This window comes from Phoca vitulina, unplaced genomic scaffold (assembly GCF_004348235.1).
Source record: "Phoca vitulina isolate PV1807 unplaced genomic scaffold, GSC_HSeal_1.0 scaffold1, whole genome shotgun sequence".
NCBI classification, from domain to species: domain Eukaryota; kingdom Metazoa; phylum Chordata; class Mammalia; order Carnivora; family Phocidae; genus Phoca; species Phoca vitulina.
The window spans coordinates 31,912,478-31,931,261 of record NW_022589704.1 but is presented as its reverse complement, the minus strand read 5'-3'; the positions used below and the strand labels follow the sequence as shown (position 1 = coordinate 31,931,261).

The following is an 18,784-nucleotide window of genomic DNA, read 5'->3' as shown; positions in this document are numbered from 1 at the left end:
GAACAAAATGGATGGGTGAACTTAATCCTGCAAATTCTCCACTAGAGCTTTAAGATAATAACTGAGAAGAAGAAAGGCAGCACGGAGGGTAGAAGGCTCACATCTTGGTAACCGGGAAAGTCGTAGCATTCTGAACAGAAACAGCAATGTCAAAAGAAGGATATAAATTGTGAGGCAGCAGGGTGAGTGTAGCTAGAGATCTGTGGGACTGGAGGTGCTGGTAAAATGCTGGTAATCTTCCAAGAAATACCTGATAGCGACCTGGAAATATGTTGCTCTTAGGTAGAGAGATCTGATCTAGAAGAGAGATGCTATTTGAAGTTATGAGTGTAGATTGCAGGGAAAGAGAGAGTGAACAGAGGAGGAGCTGAGGAAAAGGAAAGAACTTTGCTATGGTTATAAAGTATAATATGGCTATTATCCACTTAGACTTCTACATTTCCCTAATCTTAAATTGTTTCTACCCCATTCCTAGATCTACCTTAAAGAGAAACTTAAGCAAGAGAAAGGGTTTTACTGATGACTCTTGGGTCTTCTCTTTGAGCTGCTTCTCAGGGAGATTTTAATTATAGCCTTATTAGCCCCTTTCACAAATTTAAAACGTTAAGTAATAAAAAAAAAAAAACCCTCATACACAATAATAACTTAAAGACATTACCCATAACCACCATCATATTCCAAAGAAACGATCTATAACCAAGTCTGATATTCTTGAATTTAACATTATTTAAATAAGATAATGAAATAAAAACATGACTATAAAGGAGGTCAAAATCTATTCACCTTCCCTATTCTGTTATTCCTTAGTTAATAATGACAATGGCTAAAGGATTTTAAATTGATCTAAAATATTAGCCCAATGAAAATCCAGTTAGACTGATTCAAACCATTCTGAGGGCAGGGAACTGAGAAATTAAAATTGCAGCCTTCTCTTCCAATTTGATTAAGCTAATGTAAAGTAAGATTCTGTTTATATAAATAAATGTTTTTAAACAAGGTGTTTATAATATAAACAAGAATTAGAAAACAAAATCTGCTAAAGAAACAGCATGGATAGATAACCTCTAGTAATAAAAATTAAAATTAAAGCAATGTTTTTAGACTTTAAAATGAAGTAAAATGTTAAACTTAGAAAAAGTGCAACGTACTCAGGAAGATGGTCAGGTATTTACAATATTTTCAACATTTTCTGATATTGAGGGTAGAATATTAAGTCATTATATCTTAAGTCATTAAGATCAGTAAATAATTACCTTCAGTAAGAAAAAAAAATAACTATAACAACAAAGATGCTGAAATAAGAAAGCACAATCTGAGAAATCTGAGAACACAATCAAAACCAGAAATTATATTCTACCTGAAAGACAACAAATATTTACATGCAGGTGGAAAGAAGAAGTATCACCTTGGTCAGCAAATGAGAAGGTTTTCCTGCAATGTTTCTCAGAAGAAGGGAGGTTTCCCTGTCCAGATAGGAGTGCTTGTGCAGAAAAAGAGAGAGAAAAACAAAAAAGGCAACAGAAGTCAGTGGAGGTTTTATGTGTTTAAAATATAAAGTAGACAAAGAATGATTCTCTATCATTAATCTCATGTCTTTTTCCTACAGTGAAATGTGTTCATAAGAAAACTTTAAAAAAAACAAAAAAAAACAAAAAAAAGAAAGAAAAGGATGGGGAGACAGACACCCTCTATGCCAATAGGCATGCCCTAGCTGACTCGTGCCAGTCCCTCACTCTGCAAAAATGGATCATGCACTGCATAGATCACAGAGCCAGCTTGTCTTCTAGGGCAATGTTTGTGAGTACTGTGCACACAGCACAGATAAACAGGTGTCGAAGACCAATGACTAAACATATTCCTTCCTCTTATCAAAGCCTATAAAGACCTATATAGCTTTAAGTAGTATATTCTTGTGAAAACAGAATAAAAATGTAAAAACATTTTTAAAGACTCTGCAAGTATTTCTGATCAATTCAATGATAGCTACACCAAGAGAAAAAATGTCCATAAATATTTTGCCTAATGGGTATCACCTGTTTTCAGTAAAATCTTATTAATTCACTGATTATATCAGAATACTAGTAAGATTGGGGCGCCTGGGTGGCTCAGTCGGTTAAGCGACTGCCTTCGGCTCAGGTCATGATCCTGGAGTCCCGGGATCGAGTCCCGCATCGGGCTCCCTGCTCAGTGGGGAGTCTGCTTCTCCCTCTGACCCTCCTCCCTCTCGTGCTCTCTGTCTCTCATTCTCTCTCTCGCAAATAAATAAATAAAATCTTTAAAAAAAAAAAAAAAAAAAAAAAAAAAAAAAAAAAAAAAAAAAAAAAGAATACTAGTAAGATTATATGGCACAGTAAAGGATTTACATAGCAAACAAATGACATGAACAAAATATTATAGTTCCTTTAAATTGATTAAACTGATTCAAGCAATTAATATATTTTCATAAAAATGATTTGTGAATAACAAAGGCCCTAACTATCCTCTCCCCCCTTAATAACTTTTTAGTAACGTGTTCAAGGTAAGTTTATGCAATTGTATTTAAACTCACAAGAGTATAAATTAGAGCTGTTTCCATATAAATGTAATTTAGACTTGCCTGTCCCTAAATAATTCTGAATTAGCATCTATTTTTTAATGCTGTGTAATTACTAACCACCATTTAAAACAATACATTGGTGGGGTGCAGGGTGGCGCATTCGGTTGAGCATCCCACTCTTGGTTTTGGTTGGGGTCCTGATCTCAGGGTCGTGGGACTGAGCCTCCACATGGGCTCTGTGCTCAGTGTGGAGTCTGCTTGGGACTCTCTTTCCCTCTCCCTCTGCCCCTCCCCCACCACCTAAAATAAATAAATAAATCTTAAAAAAATAAAATACACTGGTGCAGCTGAGTGGAGTTATAGAAAATATTCTATGACGTTATATTTTATATATCTAACTATATATCAAGTTATTATTAAGAAAAAAGTTTTTTGGAAAGAAATATTAGAGCAGTACCCACTCTTAGAAAGTTCACTGTTACAGATAATAAAACACACTACTTCAAGATTAGAAACACTGTTAAAGAATATTAATCTTTGCTCATATCTACAGTATGTTGAGTTTAGTATATAGTATTTCATTGCCTATGTATTTTTTTGTTTTTTTAAATACAAGATGAACCTTATAAGCATACCTGCCCTTTTCACCCACTCCTGCAAGAAAAAAAAAACACACACAAAAAACCCAAAACAAAGAAAAAAAACTAAGGTTAAAAAAAATTGGACAGATTCATCAAGATCCGCACTAACAGGGTCAAACAATAACAAGAACAGAGACAATTATCTCTAGGTCCTCATTTACCTAAATGGTATAATCCTCCTGAAGGTAAAGATTAGTTGGCTTATCCAAAAGACAAGAGGCAAGAGAAACTTCTAAAACTTCAATTTAATTTGAGGTTAACAATCAGCTAAGACCAGGGAGAAAACTGGGAAGGACAATTAAAAAGAGCAACTTTAACTTTTATTGCTCTTATTCCCATTCATTTTTTGCTATTCACATGTAATGGGAACAAGTGTATTCTTACACAAATATGTAAAATACATAGAAAATAATTTATAAAAACCCTACTCTTGTTTCCTTTATCTTACTCAAAGATTAGTTTCTCAGGAAAAGATCCCCCAAATAAGTAAAATACCTAAATTCTAAAAAAAAAAAATATGCTTCAGGCCATGAAAACAAATTTTTGGTAAATATAATTCTAGACATTAAATTCAAGTTTAAACTTAAAAATCTTATAAGATTTACTCAATTAGTCCTCAAACTCAGATCACCTCAAGACTTCAAATCACTAAAAAAAAAAAAAAATCCGTGATCTGATCAGCAAGAAACAATGATATCTAACTGTATTTGTTTAAAGACTCAGAAGTAGAAGTTATCCATTTAAAAATATTAAAAGGTTTAAACAGCCTAAAATAAAAGAGATAATTATTATATTATTATAGCTAGTGTACCAAAACAAAAATAATCCACATCTAAAAAAATGAGACCACATACAATAGCTGAACATGACGATAAATTATTTTGTGTGGGACAGTCAGGTAGCTATTCATGGCTTACTCACTAGCAGGGAGGGAAGCCAGGCTTGCATGTTTCCTCTACCTAAGCTATAAGTATTTGTAGCAGAAAAAATGAAAACGTAGAAACCACAAGCAGCAAACTCCTTCCTTCAATAAATGCCTTACTTTATTTATCTTCCCCTAATGGTGCCAGTCATACATTGCTCTAGAATTCCTCAGAAAGGGGGCCAGGGTGTTGGGAGAATTTGTTACTGGAGAAAGATGCAAGAGGGATGAGAAGAGTGGTATGCAGCTGGAGGACTGAGAAAAGCAAAGGACACAGTGGTCTGGGCATGTCCTTAAATCAACCTTCTGTCTTGGAACATGTTGCTGATAACAAAATGCACATCACTTCATTTAAATAGGGCCTTCTTACATTTTCTTTCATTCACCACTAACAACACTAAGTCAGTGGCTTATTTTTAATCCATTTCACTGGTTTATTAGCTTATTTTCTTTCTCTCTTCCACTTTATTTACCCTGTAAAACAAATTGAGGGAAGCCTGCAATTTCTTTTGTCCAGAATTTACCAAGAGTTATTATGTTGGAAAATCATTTCACCAATAGAAACCCAGCTTGAAGAGCTGCCAATACCAAAACTGGCAGCATCAATGTGCATTCTATCACATGCAAGTAAATGACAGAAGACATCTGAAATTCTTTTTCACAGAATAACGAATACTACTAAGTTAATGAAAAGACCTAAAATGCCAAGAATTCCTGAGCTTTATTAATAAAGACGGTTTAAAAATATTCCACATTACTATGTCTTATTTAAAATAGTTACAGCACAATGAGAAATCTAAACTGTAAAAATAAATATCAAAATCATTTTATCATGGCCTCATCCAAAGTTGTAAGATAGGGAATGGTTTTGTCACAATTATACGTAAGACTTGGGCGCCTGGGGGGACTCTGCTTCTCCCTATGCCCCACCCCCCCACTCATGCTCTTTCTCTCTCAATAAATAAAATCTTAAAAAAAATTATACATAAGATTCATTTGTAAAAATTTTATACTTCCACATTTTCTTTTGTTTGAGTCTATAAATTGTCTCAGCACATTATCCCTATTTTGTTTAAGGCTTTTTTCTATTACCATATACAGGTATGTTTTGTCTGCTATTATTTGTCACAATATGTTTTAGTTCTAGGCCCACCTATATTTCTGCTTTCTCTTTCCTGTAAAACATGACTTCTGATCTTTTCACTTGTCTTAAACCCAAACTGTAAGTGGGTGTATGATTATGTCATCGTGTCCTTTACTACAGTGGTGGCCAAACATTTAAAAACTGAAATACATTATATTATAAATTACTTTTTGGTTATTCTCCTCCATCATGGGTATTAGAGCATTAAATTCATTTTAAAAAGTAGATACGTTGGTAGGTTAGATTATTTATGAATTTCATTTGGGACAAAGATAGTGATTTAAATTGTTATAAAATGGGGGTACCAGGACTGAAAGGATTAGGAAGTGAAATAAGCAGATGACAATGCAAGTGTTAGAGCAAGCATGGCTGATACCGAAGAGTGTAAGGGAGGGGTTGCAGGTGAGGTAAGTAAAGTGTTTTTCACTATGCCGGATATAACCCATTAGTAAATTGTGAAATCAATTCACTGGGTTACTGGGTTATTACCAGGCAAAGGAAGGGAAGGAGGGTCAAAGGGAATCTGATTCAGCTGGGTGGGGGTTAGGAATTTGGGGGTTTTTTATGCTTCATAGATGATTCTGAAGCAGCACCATCCAACTGAATATAATACACAAATATAAAATTTTTTAGTAACCATATTAAAAAGAAAAAGGCAAAATAAACATTAGTATCTTTTATTTACCTGAAAATATCCAAATAGTATAATTTCACAAAGTAATCAATAAAAAATATTAAAGAGATATATACATTTTTAAAATACTAAGTCTTTGAAATTCACGCTCTATTTTATCTTTATAGCACCTCTCAATTTGGATTAACCACATTCCAAGTGCTTAACAGCCACAGTGGCTAGTGGCTACCATGAGGAACAGCACAGCTCTGAAGCACCCAGATTTGTCAACACTGACCAGAAGATACATTTTTGAAGAAAGAAATTAGGTTTTCAGTGAAGCATCAGTGTAGAAGAGTCATTCTACTTGATAACGCCATTCTGAAGAACAGCTAAATTTGTTAATAGCTTAAGAAATTTACAAAAGCCCTTAGCTTCAGAATAGAAAAGCAAGCATGCGGTTTTAGGCTCCGATACACAATTTCTCTGTATCAGATATGCTACCACCTATATAATCTTACTGTAAGTATTAATATTCAATGGTACTGTATCATACAGTTGCTCATTTGTTTTCTGCTTGTTTATTTTTAAAATTGGTTTAATTTTTATTAAAAAAACCTGAGGTTTATGACCAGGTTTCATGATCAGGAGTTCTGAAGAACGCATTCTTCTTCACTGCTATTTAAGTAGTCCCACGGACATGTTTACAGAACTTACAGGTGTCAGTTCAGCCTGCTCTTCTGTGAAGTCAGTATGATGCTTGGCCTGCTTGCTGGAACATCTCAGAGAAATAGCATGCTGTGAAAATGCAGGAAGGAAGAAAATGATAGGTAAAGGAGGTGGAAAAGGGCCAGTCTCATTATCATGCAAGAAGAGACAAAGATCACTGAAATGAATTGTTGAAACAAAACAGTAATGAAAAGTTGCATGCATCTTTCATTATATTATGCAAAAATAAAAAAGAACTAGATGATCCTAACCCCTTGATAATGTATATATAAAAAGAACAATAAAGCAAATGTTGCAAAATGCTAAAAATCAGTGAACCTGAGTAATGAGTTTCATGAGTTCTTTGTACTATTCTTTCCATTTTTTGAAAGTTTCATATTATTTTAAAACAAGTTTTTTAAAAAAATCTATTCTCTGTAGACTCAACCTCACACAAACTCCCATATTTCCAAATGCTTATTGGTTAATTAAAAAAAAAAAAAATCTAAATCTGAAGTGTTCAAAAAAAAGAGATGACTGCCTATATACCATGTTATTAAACAGTATGATGGAACATTAGTTATTAAAACTCAACACATCGTCACCAAAAATGAACGTAGGCAAAGTGACAAAAACAGTAGAAATAGTACATGTGCAAAGATTAAATGCTGTTACATTATTAAAGATGGAAAGGAATTATGGGATGATATAAACACTCTATTTAATATTAGGTTCCATTTCCACAAAATATTTAAATACTTTTCTACAAAAAAAAAAATCTCCCCCAAATCTAATTTTTACCTCAAAATGAATCTGGGGGTCAATTCTACACATCAATTTTGCTCTAAACATGTTCAGTTCCAAAGACTTTTGTTTGTTATCAAGCTATCAAATTCTCCAACAATCCCTCAAAAACTCCAAAGTCTCTGCAGAGTTAGTTATGGATCACCATTTTCTTGAATTGAATCTGTAACATGTTAGAATCAAGTACCATTTACAAGCCAGAATCTTGTGCTGGTGTAAGGGGGTGGGGGGATGGCAGGTGTATAGAAAAGCACTGATCTCACACTGAAGCTAAACTGTAATCAAGAAATGGCCTTATACCAAAGAACAAAATAAAACACTTCCTCTTGATAGCTAACACCTTAGATTACAACTGGAAAAAAGAAGTGGAGGTCTGTGAACACACATTAGTGTTTCAATAAAACAGATTTACATTCATCCTTTACTGACATGTGTGCATTTTTCACAAATACTAAAAATGAGCACAGCACTGATGGTAAAGAACGCAGACCTTAGGGCTGGAGGGACTGGGTTTGAGCCTCAGCTCAGCCATTTACTGGCAATGTGACTCTAGGCTTACTATTTAACCTGTTTTCTTATGTGTAAAATAGAGTGATATCAGCATTTTCTCCAAAAGTTGCCATAAGAATTAAGTGAATAACATTACTATTATTACAAAAGTGGGAAACCACCAGCCCTCATCTGAATTTCATTTAAGCCTCAATTCATTTAAATTAGAGCTAGTTCAGAGTTGTTAAATTTTAATACATGTAGGAATATACTAAAACACCACAAGATGGGGATGTTACTGCATAAATCTCTTTGCCCTTTTTCTTCCACCCCTGTAGTTCTGTCTCTAGGTCTGGATCTAAGAGCACTGGCCAGTATCTAGCCTTGTCTTGATTCTCCTTCAATTCTGTGATGAAGCAGCATGGTATTGCAGTATGAGCTCTAAAACCAGACTGCCAGGGTTCAAATCCTGGGGAACTTAGTCACTCTCTGCCTAAGTTCCTTCCATTGTGAAAATGGAGGTAATGGAATCTATTCCACAAGACACTGTGCACATTCAGCATGTCGTTAAGCACAATGCCCAACACAGAATAAGTGCTCAATATAGTAGGGGATATTATTTTTCTATTTTTCCCCCTCTTTTTTCCCTTCTCTCCTTATACTAGCCATTATATAGCCAGTAAATGTCTGAATTCTTTTTAAAATTACTTCTTTTAGGTACTGGGTGGCTCAGTTGGCTAAGCATCTGCCTTCGGCTCAGGTCATGATCCCGGGAGTCCCGGGATCCAGCCCTGCATCGTCATCGGGCTCCCTACTCAGCGTGCTTCTCCCTCTGCCCCTCACCCTGCTCATGTTCTCTCTCTCACACACTCTCTCTGTCTCTCTCTCAAATAAATAAAATCTTAAAAAAATTTTTTTTAGGGACGCCTGGGTGGCTCCGTCGTTAAGCGTCTGCCTTCGGCTCAGGTCATGATCACAGGATCCTGGGAGAGAGCCCCACGTTGGGCTCCCTGCTCCGCGGGAAGCCTGCTTCTCCCTCTCCCACTCCCCCTGCTTGTGTTCCCTCTCTCGCTGTCTCTCTCTCTCTGTCAAATAAATAAATAAAATATTTAAATTTTTAAAAAATTATTTCTTTTATATTTTATAGTCCTTATTCATTTTAAAAACAGATGAATCCATTTTTATTCTTGTTCAAAAAAAGGTCCTTTACCAGCCCTCCACCACACAAAATAAAAACAACAGACCTAAAATCAAATAACAAAGATCTTTTATTTCTTCAGAGAAGAAAAATTACACAGATTAATAGGACATACACAAAACAAGAATCATAGCATATATGCCAATGTCGATTGGGGTAGCGTGTTTGAAAAGTATGAGTGAGAACTAGACTTTCACCCTGGTTTTCACTCAATCTTCACCTCTTCTTTCATCTGATACCCATTCTTTTTGCTATTTATTAACCTCACTAGGCCAGGGAAATCTGGAATTAAACACCATATGGGTACATGTGAATTTCAGTGAAATGTAGCAACACAGCCATTAGAATTTTAAAAGAAATGTACTGTGATCATTGAGAAGTCAGTAATAATCCCAATCTTTTTAGATATGTAGGCCTCTTAAAGTTTGAGAAAGCCCTGTGCTCTTATCCAGTTAATACTTCAGACCAAAAAGTTGTTTGCTAAGAATAATTTAGGACTTAAATGCCAGTGGGGGTCCCCACCCCAGTGCTACAATAAACACAATTGCTTATTTACTTTTCACTACCTCAAAATTTCTGCACACATTAATTCTTGAAATAGTTCTGAAAAGTGAAGGAACTGGGAGAATTTATTGCATTGAACCTATGATATGCTGTTGGCATATCACAAGTTATAATGGTATATCCATGAAAGATTTCATTTAGGAAAAAACTATAAATATGAGGAAAACAATTATAACATTCAAAAGTTTTAGTAGCTCAGATACTAAGGAATTTTTTCCTATCATAATATTTATAGTAAAATCATCAAGTATTAGAAAGATTCAACAAAGCCTTTTGAATCTGCCATAAACTACAATAGTTTTGTTTTTTTTTTTAAGATTTTTTTATTTATTTGACAGAGCGAGAGAGAGCATAGGCTGGGGGAGTGGAACAGGGAGAGGGAGAAGCAGGCTCCCTGAGCAGGGAGCCTGATGCGGCGCTCGATCCCAGGACCCTGGGATCATGACCTGAGCCAAAGGCAGACACTTAACGACTGAGCCACCCAGGTGCCCCTACAATAATAGCTTTTAAAAGCATCTTCATTTTAAAAGTACATTTTCACGTATAAATTTCCAAATTCAGAGGAATCATTAAAGTTTAAATCTCACCAGAAAATATAAACGAATGTGCTAACATTAACCTTTTATCAGTGAACCCTATTTTATATAAAATTTATAACATGCAATTATCATTTATATTTGCAAACTTCTACCTAATTGAAAACTATTGCTTTATCAGTTAACATGAATAAAAGTACCATAACAATGCCAGGAAATCAGCTGCAACATTTATCTCACATTGGTTAAGATACAAAGAGACCTTATTAGAATTTATTTCAACCACACTGAATTCTAATTTAAAAACTTAGTAGATGAACATCACTGATGGACTTCAAAAGAATACTAAAATTATTCTATAATCCATTTTTATGCTTATCTACGGAAAATATTTTATACTAAAACATTCTTTAACATTTAGGAAATAATCATTTTTTAACAATCAGCTTCACTTTATTTTTAAGATACTGATAAAAACTGGGAGGCAAATGTAGTTTCGTAATTCAAATACAGGCTTCTCAGTTACTTGACCTACTTAATTTCTTCTTTGGAATAAATGCCCCTACCAAAGGGATAGTGGGAGGCTTAAATGAGACAATATATGTGAAGTGCCTGAAAACAGTATTTCAAGAAAAGTCAGGAAAGAGAAAGGCAGAGAAAAAAGACTTACTCTTCCTGATGTGAAATTGTACTGTGCCTATCCCTGTTCGCTTTCAGAGAGCAACAAGACAAAAAGATAAGCCACAGTGTTATTTCATTTTTAAATGGGCAATTTAACTACCCATATCCCCAAGATGGAACAGTACCAATCTCAAACTAATTTTTCTAACTAGGCTCAGATGTCTGGCAAAGAACTAGGAGGCAGTATGACTGGCAAAGTTAAGAGAAGGAGGAAAGAAAGGAAAACAGAAGCAGAGATAATGGGAAAGCAAATCCTGTAAGGACCTGCAGGCCATTGCAGGGATTTTGGTTTTATAGTAAGATACAAAGTCTTTGGGTTTGAAAAGAGGAGGGGCAAGATCTGACTAACTTTTAATAGGACCACTCTGGCTTCGGTATGGATGGTAGACCCTTAAGGAGAAGGTAAATATAGGATGGCCAGGTGGGAGACTATTGCAAAAATTTACATCAAGATGATGTTGGCTTGGTGTCCGTGAAGGTGGTGAGAAGTGATCAAATTCTGGATATACTCTGAAGGTAAAGGCAACAGAATTTGCTGCTGGACTGGAATGGGAATGGAAAGAAAAAGAGAAGTAGACAAAGACTCCAAGGATTTTGTTTGATGCACTGGAAGGATGGAAGAGCCATCAACTGAGATGGAGAAGACTTTGGAGGAGTTAGTTTGGGAGAAAAGACCAGGGCTTCGGTTTTAGACTAGTTAAATTTGAGCTACCTATTAGACATCCAAATAGAGATACTGATTAGAGATAGGATGTGTGAGCCCGGAGTTCAGGGGAGAGGCACACTGGCAAAAGATACCTGTATTTCTTTGAATCTAAGACGACTTAATGCTGGTACTTTCTTGATCTTTTTTAGGAACTGTCAAAAGAAAACTTCGCACAGAACTGCCACCTCGCTGACAGTGACAGATGCCACCTGTTTCTAAAACATACTCTCTCAACTTAGGCACAACTTTGGGTCAGATAATTCTTTGTTGTGGTGGCTAACCTGTGCATTGGAGGGTTTTACCAGTACCCTTGGCCTCTACCCACTAGATGTCAGTAGCACCCTTTTATCAGTGACAACCAAAAATGTCTCCAGACACTGCTAAATGTCCCCTGGGGGGGCAAAATAGCTCCCAGTTGAGAACCATTGTTTTAGAGGAATTAAAATGTGGGGAAAAGGTGTGTCTTAGATAAATGAAATAGGGTATTAAAATGCGGGAGTTGTCAGTGCTTAAGCTCACAAGAGTGGATACAGATAGAAATGGAGTCAGGACTGTACCTTGGGGCACTCCAATGTCAAGAGACTGCAGACAGGAAAAGGAGATTATGTTAGATATGGCTGAGTGGTAACCATCTTAGTAGGCCCAAGGAAAGCTGAATGTTAAGCCAGCACTGGAGAAAAGCAGAGGGGCACCCCAATGTACATCATGTAACCTCAAAAGTCTCCAGAAGCAATAGAAGTGATGGTGGCAATGAAAGCAGAAGGACTGACTGGTTGAAAGCATACTTAAGCAGTTGATTAACAGATTCCTTCCTTTACTCACAGACCAACAGTGGTCTCAGGTTCAGATTGACAGTCACTCACAGGACCCAAAAGACCACAGCTTGGCACCAAGTTCACTTAGTTCTACAGAAGGACAAAGTGTGCTAGCATGAGACATGTTATCTTTAAAAAGGATCTATACAGGCCACCAGGAGCCTTTTCTGGACCCACCATTCTAAGGGACAGAAATCACGCAGGTAAGTACAGAAATCACCCTGGCTTAGGGAAACTTCATACTCCACAGGAACCAGCAGTCCATTTTAACAGCCAATGAGTGTAGGTTCCAGGAACCCTCGAGGGATGTATTTATGTTCACTTACAAAACTGATAAACTTCACACCAGGAAACAAAGGTCCGTGTCTATTCATAGGCTTCTAAGTTCACTCACAGTCTTCCTGGTCCATATGCACTCACTAATCAGGGGTCAGTTTATAGTAAACAATATTACCTGGAAACATTCTATATTTATTAGTCAAGTTTCTACTAAAAAAAAAAAAAAAAAAAAAAGCCAGGAGAAGGAAAACACCCACAATCATTTCCCATGAAGAAAAGGGGTTCAGACTTGCTAATAATCCTTTCTATTTTAAAGCGGTGATTCTCAGAGTGGGGACTTTTGCCTTACAGGGAACATATAGCAATGTCTAGAGACATTTCTAGTTGTCACAACTGAGGGAGGTATGTGTACTACTGGCATCTAGTGGATAGGATAGGTGCCAGTGATGCTGCTAAATTTCCTACAATACACAAGATAGCTCCCACAACAAAGAATTATCTAGCCCAAAATGTTAGTAGTCAATGTTGAGAAATCCTGACCTAAAAGGATTAGATGGAAGTTCACATACTGAACACTGAGGACCACCTTACATTGCAAGCCTTCTTTCCCAAATGGGCTGCTAAAGCACTTACAGCCGACATACGCCCTCTATGTAGGAGAATGAAAGAACCATCTTCTCTGGAGAAGCTCACACACCTGAGAGAACAGACTTAAGAATGATACTAGAGCAAAGACTATGAAAGAGCAAAGAATTTTAAGATGATATTAATAAACACTAATTTTGTTTGAACTAAGAGAATCAACTGGGGGAAAGTCTGGAGTTGAAACAGTGATAAACATACAAAAAAACTATTTTTAAATCTCAAGACAATTACTAATTCCAGGTAAGCAAAACGTAATGGCCCAGAAAGAAAATGTAATAAAAGCATATAGTTTAGCACCAAACTGCATGTACATAGTCATGATAATATAAAAACTGAATAGTAACCAACCAAAATATACTGGGAGGATAGGGGAGCATGAGAGGAGAAGGGAGAGGAGTTGTCTAAAGAGGAGCTGTCTATATCCTAATCTTCCAGAGTGGGAAGTCAGTAGATAACACATACAACTGAAAAATATAAAGAAATAGCAATATAAATATAGATTTAATGACACAGAGGTAAATACCCTGAGAATCAGCTAAAAGAGTAGAAAGGTTTGGCCTCTGAGAGGACATGGCATGTGTGTGCACATGTGTAGCAAAATTTTCTGTAACAAGTCTCACAGAACTATTTGACTCTTTAAACTCCACATATGCAAAAGTAATTAAAATATTTTTTAGAGATTATATTTGAGTGTAGGGACAATTTGATACATGGGTTTGGGATCTAGTAAGCCTCAATTGGTTTTCTTGATTTGAAGAACAGACCAAATCCATAAAAAAGTATGTCAAACCAAGTTTCAGGTTTGGTTAAACCACTTTTCTACTCATCCAGGCAAGACAAAAGAACAGGACGGATAGAGAAGACTTTAACTCCTTTCCTGCTTTATTCCTAGTTTACTCACCAAACTTTATATTGAAGTCTTACACTAAACATTATATTATTGAACACTGGTATCTTTGCCCATGAATACCACTAGGTCACATCCAAAGAATTTGCTGGGAGAGGACTTTTCATTTTTTACTTTGTTTTTATTGTGTGACTATATTTTTACAGATGAGACACACATAAAGATCCTTAATGATTAGTTTAACCTGACCTCATGCATCTTGACCCAACTCAGAATAATCTGATTAGAAAGAAGGAATATCCACATATAAAACACAGAATAACCAAGAAAGTGCATCCTTAATAAAATATTGCTCATATCCCAACAGGTAAATCTAAAAGACATAAATGATACATACTATAGAGGTGGTGCTAAATATAATCCCTAGGTATCATAAGACAGAAATAAATTTTTGAGTTCTCTACAGAATATATACCAGATGAGCTTCATTTTAAATAAGTGAAAATTTACTTTTAGATTGATATACTTTTTCTTTACAAGCAATTAAACTCAAATTTATCTCTATTATGCTTCACAGTGCCCAGAACAAACTGGTACATTAATAGGTACAAAGAGTTACTGACTGATGGAAATTAATCTATGAATTAAATCAACGGGGAAAAATTAATAATGTTGTGTAATAGATGTAAATTTTAAATTTCTCTATAATTCTTTAAATCTTGTTTTACAAGATTTTACCTTAGTAATGATTATTCATAAATAGATTATTTTACCCTGTGGTAGAGAGGACTGTAAACATAAACTGAACAGAAGGCTGGCTTTATTTTACCCACATTGATCTTTCTTGCTGCTACCCTGTTAACAATATTGCCTTCTTCTTGACAAAAATATTCAATAAAGAATTTACCTACACCAAACTCAGCTTTTGCTAAACTTATTTTAAAAATTTCTTCCTTGCCCTCACCCCATCACATCCAGAAGAACTTTGTCCTTTAAAAATCTGTTCACATATATTATCACTTTTGATTATCTGAACCACCATATGAGGATTAGACCATGTACTATTAGCTCCATTTTACTTCTGAGAAACTGATGTTCACAGAGGCTGAATAACTCATTTAAGGTCCTATGGGTAGTGAGTAGCAAAGGGAACACCACCTGGAACCCAGTTTTCTGATTCCAAGCCCAAGGGCTCTTTCCACTACAGTACACTGACTCTTTGATAATAAAATAGAATCTTGGAGGACTATAGCAGTGGTAGGCATCTTTTTCTTAAGCTGTTGTTTTATAATAAACATACATTAAACAGCAATTACTATTATAACAATTATAATAGCTTTGCAAAATGTCATCAAGTATAAACCACACTTCAAGTTTTTTAATCATGTGAAACTCATATTAATTCAAGGGCTTCAAATAGCCTAAGAATAAAATGAAGAAACTCTCTTAATCATTGTGACATTGCTATATCTGATAATATATTCCTTCTGTAGTGATTTTAAAACTTAGTTCAGAAGGATCCTGACAAATTTTAAATGTAGAAAAAATAAGAAAGTTAATTAAGACATTTTAAAAATACCATTTCCTCCTTTTTAAAATACTAAAATAGCAGGAAAAAAGTTCCATCTACTTACCTCAGTAATTGGCTGCCCCTGATGTGCCAAATCCAGTTCTTGAGGGCGTGTTACTTTATCAATATCCAAAGAGTCCATGCTGGAGGTTGCAGAGGTGATGCTGGAACGAGAGGAGTTACTAATAGAGCGCACTTCAGCATCGCTCACTGTGCCTGCTGATGCTGTTCTTCTGTGCTGATTAGTTACTGAGGGCTTAGTATCCTCTAGTACAGATTGCTGAGCAGCCTCATCCATGCTCAAGGAAGCCTGTTCTAACTGTGCAGTGATGTCATCCAGGGAGTAGTTGGCATGTGATGGTTTAGTTATCCTGTTAGATGAAGACAATCCTTTCAAAGTGCCATGTTTTGATGTATGTCGGCTGGCAGGTAATTTCTGAGTGGGTTTTGTTTCTGTGATTTGACGCTTACTATTTCCTGCACCAATACTGCTGAGCTCCTGCTCTATGGAGCAAAGATCGGCCATCAGGGCATCCAGATCCACAGTTTCTCCCTGATTCAGAGCTTCTGCAATGAACAATACATACATGATGTTTCCAGGATAGACTGAATCAGAATTTACACATTCTATTATAAATCTGTCAATGAATGAAGGGGTAAGAAGCAAAGAAATTTATCCTATTGGGCCTAAAGCCTATTGAATATATTATTTCTAAGAGTTTTTTGTTTTAAATTCACAGAGAAATTTTTAGAAGCAACTAGTCCATCTTTTAAGATTTGTAGTAATCAGTGGAGAATAAAATTATGAGTTGAAAGATTAAAAATAATGCAAAAATCATATACTGTCCTATGGTTTTAACCACATCCCCCATGCAACTTTTCACCACAGGCTCTATATTATTAATATGATCAGTGCCATGGTAGAGTTGTTAATACTTAAAGAGCTGAGAGCATAGAGAGAAAAATGCAAAGCCTAAAAAATTACAGATTATGATGTCAATTCCAAATATTAGAAAGTTCATTAGGTAGAATACAATAAATAAAGGCCAGAGGGGCTGATTTAAAACTAATTAACAAGTAATTTCACTGGACTTTATTCCAATGAAAATACAACAGTGCAAGTAGGTTTGTCATGAGGTACCACTTGAGTATGTACTTTGTCAATTATTAGTAACTAGAAAACTATTTTAGTTATGTTCCAGTTCAGTTTTTTTCTGTGATCATTTGAGTTAGTAATAAAATGCACAAACCAAGAAATACAAGAACTCACTCAAGTTATGCATGTAGTTTTTATATTGAGCTACTTGGAACTGTAGCTGCATTGCTTCTGCATTATATAATTTAGTATACTAAATATATATTTAGTATACTATCTTACATTTTACTTCCAATTACATCTTACCATTCAAGTTGTATATGGAGAAGCGATAAGAAAAATTGGCCATATTTGTTTCCTGACGAAGAGGAGATCTTTTTACTGGTTCCACGGGCTTGTCAGAATCCAAACTCTAAAGAAAGTTTAATAAGTCATATTATTTTTAGGCTTCAATTATAAAAAAGATAAAGCTTGTTATTTGATTAGGTGAACTGCCATATAATAGTTAATAAAACCAAAGTCCTTCTAGTTTTAAGGACAAGTAAAACGATGGTTTTATTGGTTATAGTTTTATTATTTTGGTTATAGTTTTTCAATTTTTAGATAATATGCTTATTACTTAAGGCATTTAAGACCATCCTAGTTTGGATTGAATGTCTTTCCAAATACATCAAGTATAGTGACTGAGTTCATTTTACATAAATTCACTATTAGCTAAATATATGAATATGGGCAAGGTAAGATATAAAATACAAAGGATCAATGAAGAGAATTCTGTTATCTCTTTCCTCAGAGGGATTTGTTTTTGGTCCAGCATAGTCTCATTCTTGGCATGAAGTACCCTGAAGATAAGGCATAATTCTGGACTCAAAATGTGTAGATCCAAGATCAGTTTTTTTCTTTGTATTTATGTATTTTATTAAAATTTTTTTTCATCTTAATTCTAGTTAATTTATACTACTATATTAATTTCAGGTGTACAATACACTGATTCCACGATTCTATACATTATTCAGTGCTCATACCATTCCCCCTGCCCTCTGTTAACCATCAATTTGTTCTCTATAGTATACAGCCTGTTTTTTTAGTGTTTTTTTGTTTTGTTTTGTTTTTGGCTTTTTTTAACGATATACTTGGATCCCTTTCTCTCTCTCTCTTTTTTTTTGTAAGATTTATTTTATTTATTTGACAGAGAGAGAGAAAGACAGCACAAGCAGGGGGAGCTGCAGGCAGAGGGAGAGGGAGAAGGAGGCTCCTCGCTGAGCAAGGAGCCTGATGCGGGGCTCAATCCCAGGACCCTGGGATCGTGACCTGAGCTGAAGGCAGATGCTAAACTGACTGAGACACCCAGGTGCCCTGGATCCCTTTCTTTTTATTCTTTGCCTACCTATTACTGGTTTTTGATTTGTATATTAGGTTTGTATATAACATCTGCATATAGCAGTCTATATTAAGTTGATGGTCACTTAAGTTTGAACCCACTCTTTACTTCTTTCCCCCTCACGATTTAGGTATATGGTACCATACTTTACATCCTTTTACTTTGTGAATCCCTTGACTGATTTTTAGAAATATACTTATTTTACTGCTTTTGTGTTTCCTACTTTTCTTACTCTTATTTATGGCTTTCCACTCAGAGAGTCCCCTTTAATATTTCTTACAGTCCTGCTTAATGGTCATGAATTCCTTTAACTTTTGTCTGGGCAACTCTTTATCTCCCCTTCTATTCTGAACGACAGCCTTGCTGGATAGAGTATTCTTGGTTGTGGGTTTTTTCCTTTCAGCACTTTGAACATATCATGCCACTCCCTTCTGGCCTACAAAGTTTCCACTGAAAAATCAGCTGACAGCTTATGGGGTTTCCCTTGCTTGCAACTGTTTTCTCTTGCTGCTTTTCAAATTCTATCTTTATCGCTACTTTTTGCAATTTTAATTACTATATATCTTGGTGTGGACCTCCTTGGATTGACTTTGTTGGGGCTCTTTGTGC

At 35.5% G+C, this 18,784-nt stretch overlaps 1 protein-coding gene across 5 annotated transcripts in view; it reads right to left on the bottom strand.

The window, feature by feature from the left end:
• The window catches only part of RAPH1 (Ras association (RalGDS/AF-6) and pleckstrin homology domains 1), a 90,086-nt gene that overhangs the window by 34,704 nt on the left and 36,598 nt on the right, over window positions 1–18,784 (bottom strand). For all 5 annotated transcript variants that reach the window (XM_032403981.1, XM_032403972.1, XM_032403989.1 and 2 more), the window contains exons 3-4: window positions 17,101–17,206; window positions 15,763–16,265 (exon numbers count right to left, since the gene is read on the bottom strand). In XM_032403981.1, the coding sequence (XP_032259872.1) occupies window positions 15,763–16,265; window positions 17,101–17,206 (609 nt within the window). The remainder of the gene's footprint in view (window positions 1–15,762; window positions 16,266–17,100; window positions 17,207–18,784) is intronic.